The sequence below is a fragment of the Pocillopora verrucosa genome, chromosome 4 (genome assembly GCF_036669915.1).
Source record: "Pocillopora verrucosa isolate sample1 chromosome 4, ASM3666991v2, whole genome shotgun sequence".
Taxonomy (NCBI): domain Eukaryota; kingdom Metazoa; phylum Cnidaria; class Anthozoa; order Scleractinia; family Pocilloporidae; genus Pocillopora; species Pocillopora verrucosa.
Window position 1 is genome coordinate 8,023,348 of NC_089315.1, and position 14,342 is coordinate 8,037,689.

Below are 14,342 nucleotides of genomic sequence, written 5' to 3' on the forward strand. Positions count from 1 at the left end.
CTGGATTCTCGATCACGTCTAAATACACGATAATGTCTACGTAGCAGTAAATAGCTGTTATAACATAACGCGCGTGCTCGCCCTATATAAGTCCTATTGAGCTGCTATGAACAAAATCTTTATTTACGCACGCCCGTGCGTAAATAAGATGACGTGAGCATTTTTTTTTACCTGGGTTCAGAGTTTCCGTCCTGTTAAGCTGAAGTGCAGTTTTCCTTATCTTTGAAATATGGAAGAAACCAGCGAAAAACTTCCCAATTTTACTATCGGCATTGACCTTTCAGATCCTTATCCAACAAGCAACAAAACTAAAGCCGAAAAAAACTCGCAAGTTGCCCGTTTCGCAAATTTGTCGGAAGACCAGCTGCAGCAAATTTTGGCCGAAAGACATTCACTGGGAACAAAAAAAGGTCACCAATAGGTCATTAATAACATTTAGAGGTAAAATTTTCGCTTTTATTGTTGTTTTTAAATTTGTTTAACCTGGGGAATAAAGTACACAGTTGTTGATTGGGAATTTACCAAAACCAAAATAATCACAATTGCACTCTATCACAATAAAAGGCTTCTTCGCGCAGATCCTTGCTGTCGCTCTGTTATAAAAGAATTTACTCATGCTTTTAGCCGTGCGTATATCGAGTTATGGATGCACTTGGGAAGTTTGGAGAGCACTCAAAAAGCTAGAGTTACCCTCGGCTGCGCCTCGAGCTACTCTTACGCATTTTTCGTGCTCTCCAAACTTCCCGCGTGCATCCACAACTCGATACACGCACGCTAAGCATGAACAAATTCTTAAATGTGATATTGCACAACCCTTGATAGAACGTTCACTCATAATAGTTCGCTCGTAAATTGATCTCTCATAAAGTTCGCGGACTGCGGGTTTACCCCGAACTGTGTTTACCTTTGTACGTGTTTTTATCGCCTTAGACTCCATACTATTCACTCTTTCTTGGTTCAGCGACAACACCTTCGATAAATCCGCCATTGCCCAACCGTGTGAGCATTCTATGCTGACTACGCATGCACTTCAGCACGTACCCTCACGCGTGCGCTTCAGCGAGACGGCAATTTGTGATTGAACGACAACACTAACAAGAAAGCCCAATTTATAACTCATTCTGCGCAGCCCGAGAAGTGAATGAGTTGCCAGTAATCGGATCCTCATGTTTGCGCAGAGATTTCTGGGTTCCCCACTGGAAACACATTACAGCTCGCTAGAAAGAAATGTATGTCGAAAGGTTGTTTGAACAACCATGAAATATGTGCTAAAATATACCGATTAACTTTTGCCATGCGCAAGGTTTATCGTAAACTTGATATGGCGTAATGGTCTTGAAATTTAGAAATATTACCTATAAATCGCCAAGAAATAACTCACCAAAGCCTTTTCATTATTTTTAACGCGTGTTAAGTCTACGTGGTAATTCTATTTTGATCAAGGCAAAGTAAGAGAGGATAAAGTATCCCCTCTAGGCCAAAAATAATTGACATTATAGTGAAATTATGGCACTCGTCGTTTAAAAAACTTCTTTAATTTCTTGTCCTATCGTTTGAAATGTTTGTAGACGTGAGTTTTTGTAAGTGGATAAGATGTTAGGGCCAATCTAAATTTTTTGTGACGAGTACAACACTGTATTTTCGGTGACCGTCGAACAGTGGGGAGTCTCAGACCTCACACACGAATTATAATAACAAATAACTTAAAAAAAAAAAAAAATTTTAAATAAAATCAAAACGATGTTAATTTTTTCTTTAAAGCTTTAACAACTGCATAGCCTCTTAACTTAGAGGCCCTAATTTATTCAGTTTGATGATGTGCAATAAGAAATATTTTTTAAGAGGAATGATTGCGATTCTTACGAGTTTAGAACGATTGGTATCCACTAGTTTAGGCGCCGGCTAGTTTTTCAAATCTCCAAACTTCATACACAAAAAGGTCTTCTTTTTAGTCACCATGCCCATAGGGTAAACTGACATCGCATATGTGTGGGGTGTATAGGTACTGTATAAATGCACTGCCGATCGACTGAAAAAAAAAAATTTCAGTCATGCTTAGTATAAAATTATAACGTTAAATTATTTTGGGATCTCAAACATAAATTATCACTGGTCTCTTTAATACAAACGTTCTAGTGTCCGTAAAATAATTTTTTTAATTTTCTTTAATCTTCGGCCTTCTAATCTAACGCGATCTGAAATACTTTTCACTGATCGTGTAAAACACGATTTATCTAGACGATTTATTTTCGTTACACATAATTATATGAATGCATATTAGATTTAAGTTGAGAAACCAGTGAAAAATTATGTTATGGTTTCCTTCACTGCTCCTCGAATTCCCTTTTCCAGCGGTAGGACTTGATTCAGCGACGAGTTGGGTTTCACTAAACATACGGCAAGTGCTTCAGCCAGGAAAAGCGACGAGTTTAGCTCTTGAATAAGGATTATAGCTGTCACAACACAAAAAGGAAGATAACAGACTGCGAATGTAAGGTGAACTTATAGCCGAGCATCGATGACCGTCTTTTTATATCGCGTCATGTTTGGCGAGGTTCCTGCTCTTTTCCCTGCTAATTCATTCTGCACTTGCATTTATTGACGTCGAATGGTGCAAAATATTCTGGAGTAGGAATGCGTTGAAATCATCAGCTCTAATGTCATCAATACTTCGCTTGAAAGGAGGAATGATATCGTATTCTAAAGCTAAAAGTAGGCCGACCGCAACATTTTCATCTATATAAACAGGACGACCGTGAGAGTTCTCCTGACAATTTCAACTTGCCCATATCTTATCCCTAAGAACAGGGCGAGGAGTCTCTCCACTGCAATGGAGGTCAGTGTCGCTAGAGATACACCAAAGAAAACCGTGGTCACGATATATGCAGAATTTTTAGCCTTACGACAAAGGGTCCAGTTTTCCGTAATAAGAGACAAAAATATTGTCATCGCTAACGGCTGTGAAATGAGGCCAGCGCAAAGATCGGTAATCGTCAAATTGCGAAGCAAAATTTTCCATGTTGGACGAAGGGATGCGTCCTTTTGAAGTGCGACCAGAATCACAAGGTTTTTCATTTCAAGCTGAGAGGATCTTCACTGCATATGTTTTCCCACCAGCGTGGGACAACAACAAAAATCTGAACAATAAATCGAATCCCAAACCTCCGAGTTTCGGGGCGCGATGCAGTTCACCACTCAGGTAGTTAGACATGGGTGCTACGTCACTGCTAAGTTCATATATGACAAGCATTAGTTTGGATGACCCTTATGAGCATGAACCCACTTTTATTCATTAGCCCATGAAAATAAAGCTCTTAAAACGTGGAGCAGCGGTACCTCTGAATACCGCAAAATTAAATATCACAAACTGTTAACGAAAGAAGCTGTTACTCGTCTAAAGACCATTTTTAAGTGTTTTTACGGACAACAATCATTTCAAGCTAAGATGATCGTCACAGAAACACTCTAGTTAAAAGAACAACTGGCAACTCTTAAAACCCAGAGCAGCGCCACCTTTTTAAAAATGCGCATTTACAAGTGTAGCACTCCAAGAACCACACAATGCCAGCAAAACGATAACTAACGAACTCTTTTATACGTTTTCTCACCAACGTGGGTCAACAACAAAAATCTTAAAAAGAAATCGAATCCCAAACTCTGGGTTTCGGGCCTCTCAGCCACAGAACAATGCGTGCTGCGTCTCATACTACGTTCATATATGACAATCATTCGTTTGGATCGCCATAACCCCGATAAAAAGAAATTGCATTGCATACATCTACTTTTATTCATCAGCCTCTAGATAATAAAGCACTTAAAACGTAGAACAGCGGCACCTTTACACGGTGCAAAATTTAATATCACAAATTGCTAACGAAAGAAGTTGTCGCGCGTCTAATGACCATTTTAAAATTTTTCACGGAAAAATTTACCTTTTTCCTTAGAAGTTGACTACTGCAAAGCCTATGGTTCTTTAATACGGGAAAATTTTAAATCTAAGAGCAATAATGCACTTAATGATGTGCAATGCTTAACTTTTAAAGGAGGAATGATTGCAGCTATTACAAACTTGGAACGATCGGCTACGCAAAGAGGTATTCTTTGAAGTACTCTTATGTCGAGTTGATTGACATGGCATATACGTGAGGACTATTTCAGAGATTCTTTCAGATTTAAATTCTACGTAAATGCATTTCACATGCGGAGCAACAAAAATCATGTCATTCTTTGTATCAGACATGGTCCTCATTTAATGTTTCTATGAAGTTTTAAAATTCTAATGTTCGATCAATTTGCGAACTTCTATGAACGTTCGATTGAATGAGTTTCAAGCAAGATTTTTTCCCAACGCGCCCGGGTTACCTGGGCGATAAATTATGATTGTCTCTCAAATTCAAACTTTGTGGTGTTCATCAAGAGATTATAATCTCTTGTGTCCGTTGAATACTTTTCTTCAAGTGCAAAAGTATGAATTTATGGAATCTTTAGCCTTAAACAAATATTTGGATTCAACAAGGAACTATCGGCAACTTTAATAATCGCCAAACTCTGTCCCATAAAATTATCACAGCTTTTCCATTTTTTCCATTACACTTGTTCATTAAGAAAGAAGTTATTGCATGACACCCCCAACACATTTGTCTACTGCTCTAAGACGTATTTTGTTCTTTACATTTACTACATCCATTTTGAAACCACTGCTAATCCTTGTAATCTGATTGGCTCTCATTAGCGCGATTTATTCACGAGTCGCACCATTTTTGCTCTAAATCGCATCTTTTTCAAGCCAGTGAAAAACCTTTACTACTACTTGACTGTTTAAAGAAACCAAAAATATTAGGGGAAAATGAAAGACAAATTTTGCAACTTTTCACAAACCACAAGATTTCGTTACGCAAACCGTTATGTATATCAAGTTTACGTGCATATAGAAGAATAAATTTCTGTTATAATTTCTTCACTGATCTTCGATTTCGCTTGATTTTCCAGCAATAAAGGACAGGATTCAGAAAGAATTTGACGTAAACTAAACATAATGCAAGCTCTTCGGCCAGGAAAGGAGTGGAGGTAAGCCTTAGGATAAGGATTACAACCGTCACTACAGTAAAGGGACGATAACCGACTGCTAATATAAGTTGAACCCACAAAGCATTGATGACCTTCTTTTCATACCGCATCATGTTTGATGAGGTTCCTTTTTTTTCCCAGTCAATTCACCCTGCACCCGTATTTGCTGACTTCGAGTGACGTGAAAGATTCTGGAGAAGGAATACGTTGAGATCATCAGCTCTAATATTATCAATACTCCACTTGAAAGTAGATATGATATCTTTTTCCAAAGGTAGGTGGAACCAACCACACTGAATTCTTTCACCCATATTGGTAGATCGGCACTGCAAACTCTTGCCTGTATCTCGTCCCTGATAACAGGGCGAGGAGTCTGTACACCGAAACACTATTAAGGATAAAGGAACATGTAAGACGGCGTGAAATTTGTAAACTGAGTGAGGTAATCTTCTCCAACCCAGTGTCGATTTTAAAACAAATTAGACCTAGAGATTAAGTTACATAAGTTCAACATAACTTTCAAGATACCTCTCATACAGGTCTTAATTAAAATTGGGTTTAAAGGTTTCGTTGCCAGCATAAAATAGGGTCAATTCTGCTGTTTAGCAACAGTTCAAAATTCTTGAGTGAAAAGGTCAAAGGAGAGGTTTGTCCGAAACATCGCTAATTAAGTACTAGGGATTATAACTATCATTTCAAGCTGAGAGGAACTCCCTTGCCACTTGGTTTTCACTGCAACACTCACATTTATCAGTTCATGCATTGTAGTAAGCTCCCGCGCACCTTTTAACAATGCATGTTTACATGTATATGCAGCATTGAAATAAACACTCATTGCTAGGGAAACGATCATTAACGAAAGTTTGAATACGTTTTTTACCAGTAGGGGACAACAAGAACAACGACAACAGAACGCTTAAGAAGAAATCGAATCCCAAATTTTTGGGATTTTAAAGTGTCAGCAAACGGAAAATTCATTTTCACCCCTCTAAACCTTAATCATTTAAACACATAACAAGTTAACGACGCGCACTGAATACATATGCCATAAATATCTTCATACATCGGCTGATTGAATTCTCACGAAAGGGCATCTGTTACTTTACCAAAATTATTTTACAAGTTCGAATTCAACCTTTTTGAGACCAAATATTTTTAGCGTTATTTTTTATTTCGGAGGTTGAAGTAGCATTTCACCTACGCGATGGAGATCGATTCTTTGTATTTCTTTTTTTCGTGCATTATTTTTATACTCGTTTTGAATTTATGTATTTCATTAATATTTATAAGATAAACCAAATATTACAAGTCCGATCGATCGTGGGTACAATTTATCAAAACTCGTACATAAAATTTGAATCCATGCACTGCCATTCGAAATCTTTAGTATCATCTTAAGAACCCATTCACTCTGCTTTCTCTTTTGAAGTACAATGTCATCGACATAAATTTAAACTTAAGCAAGTGTGAGAGTCACTTGACAAGCGCAACAATGCTTACCAGCAGGCAGTTATTAACAAAGATCACTTTGCATAAATATGATAATAACAAAACGTTAAAACCATTTCTAAGGATGTTAAAAATAGCTGCGGAGAACTAACTTCAAACAATCAATATCTTGATAAATTGATAAAATGTCCCTCTATGTAAGGTATGATTTTTAATTAGAAAACGTATTCGATCAGAAGAGAAACAGAAGGTTGAAATCGACGCAGAAGAAATCGACGCAGTAGGAATGAACGACACACACACTTCGGGAAACCAAGGTAAACCGCTACCTTTGGAGGCAAAGATCGCTTTAGCGTCGTGGTTGGGTGTCGCAGGGTTACTAACCATAGTTGGAAACGGAATTGTCCTGTGGTTGATTTTCAGAAAAAGATCTCTAAGAACAATGTCCAACCTGTTCCTAACCTCGTTGGCCGCCGCGGACTTCTTAGTAGGACTTGTTATAGACCCAGTGTGGTTAGTCGTAAGATGTTTGGGTTATAATTCTAATACCTACTTCGAAACCTTCAGTAGGAGTATAGATTACCTATGGATCCACACCACTGTGGCAACAACATTTAACTTATGCTGTGTTAGCCTGGACAGGTATGTAGCCATCATTCATCCTCTGCGCTACCACGATTTTCTCACCAACAGAAGATGTTATTTACTGATAGCTAATGCATGGTTTATGTCCCTTGTCTTACCCTGCTCAAGGTTCATGGTTCAGGATATAACAGCTTTATCGACATTGTATCTATCTTTTACAGTTATGACAATATTATTTCCTATGTCTATAATCGTGTTCTGTTCTCTTCGAATTTTAAAAGCTGCTTTAGTAAATTACAATAGCATAAAACCGACGAGCAGCTGTGCGCAGAATCAAGACGTTATTAGAAGAAGTAAAAAGAACTACAAAGCTGCTAAAACAGTTAGTATCATAGTGGGGCTATTTGTGGTTTCCTGGTTGCCAAGTCTCATCACTGGTTTGGCGCACTATTTCAGCAACCTAGTGTCTTACGACTCAGCCTACTACACTGTGTGGACGTCTGTTGAAACAGTGGCATTTACTTCATCGGCAATCAACCCATGGGTGTATTGTTTGCGAAACGACGAGTTCTATGAAGCATTATCAAGCACATTTCGATTTCTTAAAAGACGATAATTTGGAAAAATGTTTCATGTACAATTCAGAGACTGTACAAACGTGTGGACATTTCTTGAAATAATGGCGTTTACTTGATCTGTAACCAACTCATGGGTTTATTGTTTGCATAACGAAGAGTTCTATGAAGCATTATCACACACAATTCGATTTCTTAAAAGACGGTAGACTGACCTTATGAAGTCATATCGCACGATGCAATAACTTTTTTGTTCACAAAAGTAAAAGGTTGTTAAAAGGTTGGTTAAGTGGTAAGCTGTTTTGCCAACCATGAATATTGGTTATTATCATGGTTGGCAAAACAGCTTTTAGCTGTAAATTAAGTTTTTTGTCAAAACTCGAAGTGCTTGTCACCTGTCACTTAAAGAAATTTCCATAAACCATTAAGCCTACAATAATAATTACCTAGTCAATTATTCTAAGTAAAACCTTAATTCAAACAGCTAACTTTGTGTTTGGGTAGAATTAATTTGCGCTTTTCAGAAAAGTTTCCGGCGATTTTATCTTGTATAGGGTAGTTTTTGGGGACTTACGATGATGTCTATAATTCCTCTGGGTGCTGAAGCATTAGATGTATCACTACGAAACCTATCTTTGTTATTTCAATCATTTATCTAGAAAAACTGCTACTTGTGAAATACCATGTGCAAGAAATACACGGGAAGCATTTATTACCTTTTAATTTGCTCGACAAAAAGACGCTTTCGTCACAAACAGATAATTATTCAGGTATAAAATAAATAAAGGGGAGCTGAGTAAATAACAAGTCAAAATCATGCGAAGAACGTTTGCTGAGTTTTAATCATTCAAATTTAGCTCAGAGTGATATTGACAAGCACAAGCCGTGGCCGGTCGCTCCTCTTTCCTTTCGATAGTTTGTAGGATTCGTCAGAGTTTTAGCCAGAATTTAGAGCGTTTTTTGGGATCTACACTTGTTAACGATTTAGATTTTTCCGGCGATACCTCACTCAACTTAATTCACAAAAGGGGTAGTTAATGAAGTTTTGAGAACGGAGGTGTTTATCTGCGCTCGTACATGATCAGTGAGAATGATTTAAATAAATGAGAAAGATAAAAGGATCTTTATTAAAACATGACTTATGGCAGGTGAATTTTTAATTCCCACTATTGATTTGTGCTTTCATCAATTGATAATCAGATATCAATAGTTATGATGATATAGAAAACACTATTCATATGGCTCCAGCATTAACAAAGAAATTGCCAGAAAGGAAGGGAAGATATGGAAAAACCTTGAAAGCCTTAGATGTCTAACAGTTCACTTCTAAAGAAGAAATAAAGAGCTCAAAATAAATAAAACGACGTTCCAATATATTTTACTTGTCGTAATGATCTTGGTACTTTTACGATCGGTGTCTCATAATAATTCACCCATGTAGTCTTTAGACTATCACATAATTTTTCATTACTTGTACGAACAGTAGCAAAAACTTCAAAATGAAATATTTCTTCTTGACTGGGAACTCACCTTTTCACTCGAGAGGGGATGGATTTTTCACTTGGCATGACTGTACTTCTTTTGTGCTACAATTGACTATTATTCAATGCTCGACGTTTTGACGGGCGAAATTATTATTAAACAAAAGCATTCGACATAACATTCGACTCACTGAGTTAGTTAATACGAAACTCGACGCGTTGGCAGCTCACACTAATGCATGGACGAAAGCATAGCAACTAGAGGTTGAAGGTGATTCACCACCCAGACATTGGCTTGAAAACCGGCCACCGGTGTTTCTTTAATAATTTATTAAGTTCTTCGGTGTTGATCTTTACCTATTGGGCCAAACAATATGCGAAATCTATTAAAAGTGTTTTAAATCCATAAATTGTTCGTCATCTAATATCAGAGAAGAACTCACGCCAAGTTAGCAGAATTGAAAAGACGCCTTTACAATATGAACAGCACCAGGGAGGAGTTTAGCCAAGAGGAAAGGATCGTTTTAGCAGCCTGGTTCAGTGTCACCGGTCTGGTGGCCGTAATTGGCAACACCGTTGTCTTATGGTTGATCGCCAGAAATCATTCTCTCAGAATAATTTCGAATTTTTTCATTGCTTCATTGGCTGTGGCGGACTTGTCGGTAGGACTTGTTATAAACCTTGTATGGGCAACGGCCAGGTGCATCAATTATGACGAAGACAGTTATCTGAAAACTTACGGTAAAGCTATTGATTATCTGTGGATACACACCACTGTAGCTACAACGTTCAACCTATGCTGCATTAGTCTGGACAGGTAAATTGCCATCATTCATCCGCTCCGCTACAAAGAGCTTCTTACTAACACGAGAAGTTATCTCATCATAGCTTCTGTATGGGTCTTGTCGTTTCTTCTCCCCTGTTCAAGGTTTTTTGTGAGAGATGATTCTATTGAGTTGTGGTTGTCTTTTACAATCATAACAGTGTTAATTCCTATGATCGTCATTGTGTTCTGCTCCATGCGAATATTGAAAGCCTCTGCGACGCAGTCCAGGAGAATAAACGTTGTTACTTTACAGAATCAAGAATCCGTGAACAGACGAAAACAGAACTTAAAGCTGCTAAAACAGTTAGTATTGTGGTGGGGCTATTCGTGGTTTGCTGGCTGCCGAGTCTAATGACTTCTTTCTCTTAATCTCCTACATCATTCGACGTTACCAAAGAGAGGTACAGGATAGTTTGGGAGATCAAACAACAGAGAGCGCTCCACCCAATATGGTGGTGTATAAAAAATCAGTTAGGAATACACTGTGGATTCACTCTACATTAGTGACATGTTATTTACCCCACCTTGTCGTATCTGCTATAATGCTCAGGTCCCAAACCAGCCTTTCAATTTTAATCGCCCAAAGATTGACTGTTAATCTAATCAACCGAAATTCTTTTTTGAATCCAATTCTTGGCTGCTGGAAAATCAAAGAAATTCGACATGCGGTAAAAAGAACGTTTCAAAAAATTTCTGTCTTTTTTTCTAGTTGAACAAGCACAGATAAACGAGGTTGAATATCTTTAAATTATATTTTTTGACTCGTTCTCATCCATGGCTGTAGGATATCGACAAAACTTGCGCATTGAAGGTCATAATGTGCAGTTTTGATGATTTTTCTTCTTTTATTTTTTAATCGTACACACATGTGAAGAAGTCTAAAAAATAACCTGGAAATTATTGTTTCGCGGTGACCAAAGCATAAATGAAACATAATAAATGGTTAAGTAAGGTAAATACTTGGTGCAAGCTGTGCATAGTGCAATAAAAGGCTCAGGTGAAAAATATCTTATATCTTGGAATGAAACCACTGTACTCTTAATACATGGCAGAATTGCTTTTGTGATTACAGTAGCAGATAGCATCATGATCAGTCTTAGTATTGTACTACAACTGAGTAACATGAAACACTGCGTTTGTTACAAATTAATAGTCAGTGTCCGCTAGTTCAGTTAAAATTTTCCTCGGAGTTGTCGCAAATTTACCAACACCACTTCCCAGCCAGGAGCTCGCCAATACGCCAAAACTGGAAGCCCTTAGTTAGAAACTCTGTCAGTTATGCATGATAAATCTGAGGACTGGAGAAGTAAACCACCTATAGCATTACAATCTTAAACGTTTTGCGATCAGTCTTATTTCCGTTAAAAGAAGACAGAAATAATTCTGGAACAAAAGGAATACCTGGGTTTGGAATTTGACAGACAGTAATGATCCGAATTTTTCATGATCAAGGACGATCTCTATCTAATTAACGTCAAAGCTTTAAAAGTCAAATAACAGTATCGACACAAACCTGATAACTGAAGAGACACTCTCCTCAATAAGCCATTCAAATTTTATTTCCTTTAGGGGAATTTTTTTAAAATACTCTTTCTATTACAGTATTTAGTAGTTTAGTGTAACTCTTCTCTTAGTCTTACTCTGCTACCCGGAAGTATTATCACCAAGTACTGTTAAGCAAATTTACAGAATGGATTGTTCCCTTATTTACAAATTAAGCATTCGGCAAATTTTTAAATGTATTTACATATATGTGTTATAATCTCAAGCAACAGCCAAACTCTAGAATTTACAGCATTAGCACATAATTATATTCAGTTTTCGGCAGTTCCTTTAACCGTAAAAACAAGCGCAAAACTGTGTTATCGTTTCTTTTACTGCTTTTCGAACTTCTTTAATCTTCCAACAATAAACAATAGGATTTAGCACGGAATTGAGACTAATCAAACCAACAGCTACGATTTGTGCCACGAAAATTGTGAAATTTAATCCACGAATAAGCATTAAAGTAGTTACTACTGCAAAAGGAAAATAGCATGTTACTAATGTTATGTGGACCCATAAAGAGTTGATCACTGTCTTTTTGTATCGTGCCATCACTAACAAAGCAGCTGCTCCTTCTCCTCTGAGATCTTGCACGGCTGTTCGCCGACGCCAAATATTTTGAAAGATTCTTGTGTAACAGTAAGTCGAGATTGTCATTTTTAAAGTAACTAAAAGACCGCATACAAAAAAGAACGCTTTCATGTTCCAGAAAGAAACGGCGCCCACTAAAATGCTTTGGATCCACATTAGAAAGAGAACAACACGGATTCGTCTTCCAGTTATCGTTTGTTTGTATCGTATTCTTAGCAAAAGGGCCATGAGTCGATCCACAGAAATAACAGTCACAGTCGACAGAGATAAACCGGAGAAAATCGCTGTTAAAAGAAAAGCTGTGTATTCTACCAAAAGACATCGTTCGCCACCAATTTGGTCTCTTCCTGCCAAACTGACAGCAGCTGATACTGGCTGTGAAATTAAGGCAGTACAAAGATCGGTGATCGTGAGATTGCAAAGCAGAAGTTTTGAAGGAGGATGAAGACATCTATCTCTGCGAAGGGCGACCAGAATCAAGATGTTTTCTAAAGCAGTTGCAACAGATAGTAAGCTATAAATGACTGCCATAATTAATGCCACGGTAGGTACATAATATTCATCGTCATAATGTCCATTGCAAAACACCGATCGGTTGGTTGCCTTGCGGAAATTCATGGATTTTTCCCTAAAAAGATGAATCAACGTTTGGTTACTCAATTATGGATGCTAGGATCAGTTCCCTTAACCTAATTGTCAGAAAGCTGATAAGTTTTTTTTTTTTTGAGAGGGCACAGTAACGAATCTTGCAATCTGATTGGTTCTTTACCCGGTCAGTATTTTCCTATCTCTGCCCACGGGCCACGGTAACGCTTTCGTGAGTCGCCAAGTACATTCCAACTTTCGTTGCCATTTTTCATAAATATACCTCGTTTTTCCGGCTGGGAAGTATTTTTAAGCAAACACGTCGGTCACCGATGAATAACTTATAAATCTTCTCTTTTTTCTCACTCAAATCACTTTGGTTGACAGAAAAATATCGGTTTCAGAATTAATTTGTATAAACAATAATGTCATTACGTTGGTTGACAAGCGGCCTAAAACTCGTCTGCAATTAATTTTAATCGTTCACAAAAAGTACCTAGAAAGTTAAAATGTAAGGTATTTGGTTACAATTAAACTGAACGATGGAACTTGCATTCATTTAATACCTGAATTTTCTCAAGCAATTTGTTCGCAGAGAAAGAGCGAGCGAAGTTTTAATTTAAGTTCTACAACAAATATACGCTCTCGGTGAGTTTTTCCAAGTCCATTCAATTTGAACATTTGTATCGTAAATTGCACAACAGAAACTGACGGAATTTTTGAGAAAAGACCGCATTAAATCCCCTTGTGTCTCGTTGGAGTGTGCCATTCGAATTTAGTTTTTGTGAAGGAAAGACCAGATTTACACACGCCATTGCAGCAAACAAACGAGCAAACTCTCACAATTTGAAAATAAAAAAATTGAATTTACTCACAATTACTTTCCTCGCCGTTTACTTAATGAACAGAGGTAAATCTTCGTACATGAATGAATCATCGATGAGAGTGAATAATGCTTTCCGTCAGATCATTGACTGTTTTTGAAGAAAACATTGTCGTGACAGTCCTTGCCAAACTAGTTCCTTTGTTTTTCAAATGTTCTTACCCTTTTGTTTTACTTACGCGCTCTGTAATTGACAGGTGTCAGATTGTGACAGATACTTGTAAAAACAATGTTTCAAAGTTTGTTTGGAAGCCTTCTAAATTATCGTTACGGAAATGAAAATGTTTCGCTGAGGCATCTCTCTTGAATTTGCATCACCTCTATTTTAACTACCATTTACTCGCTCAATAACTGTTCAGTTTATGGAAGATCTTGCCGTATTTACAGCCCTAAATAATTCGGGTTCTTTCGGAAAGAATTTCGTAAAGTTTCAAAAAAATAAATATGTTATGTACCAGCTAAGGGTCAGTCAGTTTTTCACCATACGGACCTCCCAGCCGGAAAATAACATATATCTACTTCCTCATTATGTCTGCAACATAAAGTTTGGGAATTGCAATGTTAAATTTCGTGATAAAACAACTAGAACGTCTCTCGAAGATAGACTGTACGGATCAATATCAGTATCTGGGCAACTGCCCACCTACCCCTCCACTAACCCAACATTAACCTTAACTTGTTGTCAATTGACTGTTGTCGTTCATTTACGAAGATATGAATGATATGTTCAGTTCTCGCGATTAATTGAGATGTTT

At 37.5% G+C, this 14,342-nt stretch overlaps 1 protein-coding gene and 1 pseudogene across 1 annotated transcript; both read left to right on the forward strand.

Annotated features, from left to right (window-relative positions):
* Positions 1–6,712: 6,712 nt before the first annotated feature.
* Positions 6,713–7,806, forward strand: LOC131785698 (beta-1 adrenergic receptor-like). Its single transcript, XM_059102633.2, has one exon. The coding sequence runs from the start codon at positions 6,803–6,805 to the stop codon at positions 7,715–7,717; it is 915 nt and encodes a 304-aa protein (XP_058958616.2). The 5' UTR covers positions 6,713–6,802; the 3' UTR covers positions 7,718–7,806.
* Positions 7,807–9,636: 1,830 nt separating this feature from the next.
* On the forward strand, positions 9,637–10,352 carry LOC131785682 (5-hydroxytryptamine receptor 4-like; annotated as a pseudogene).
* Positions 10,353–14,342: the final 3,990 nt, after the last annotated feature.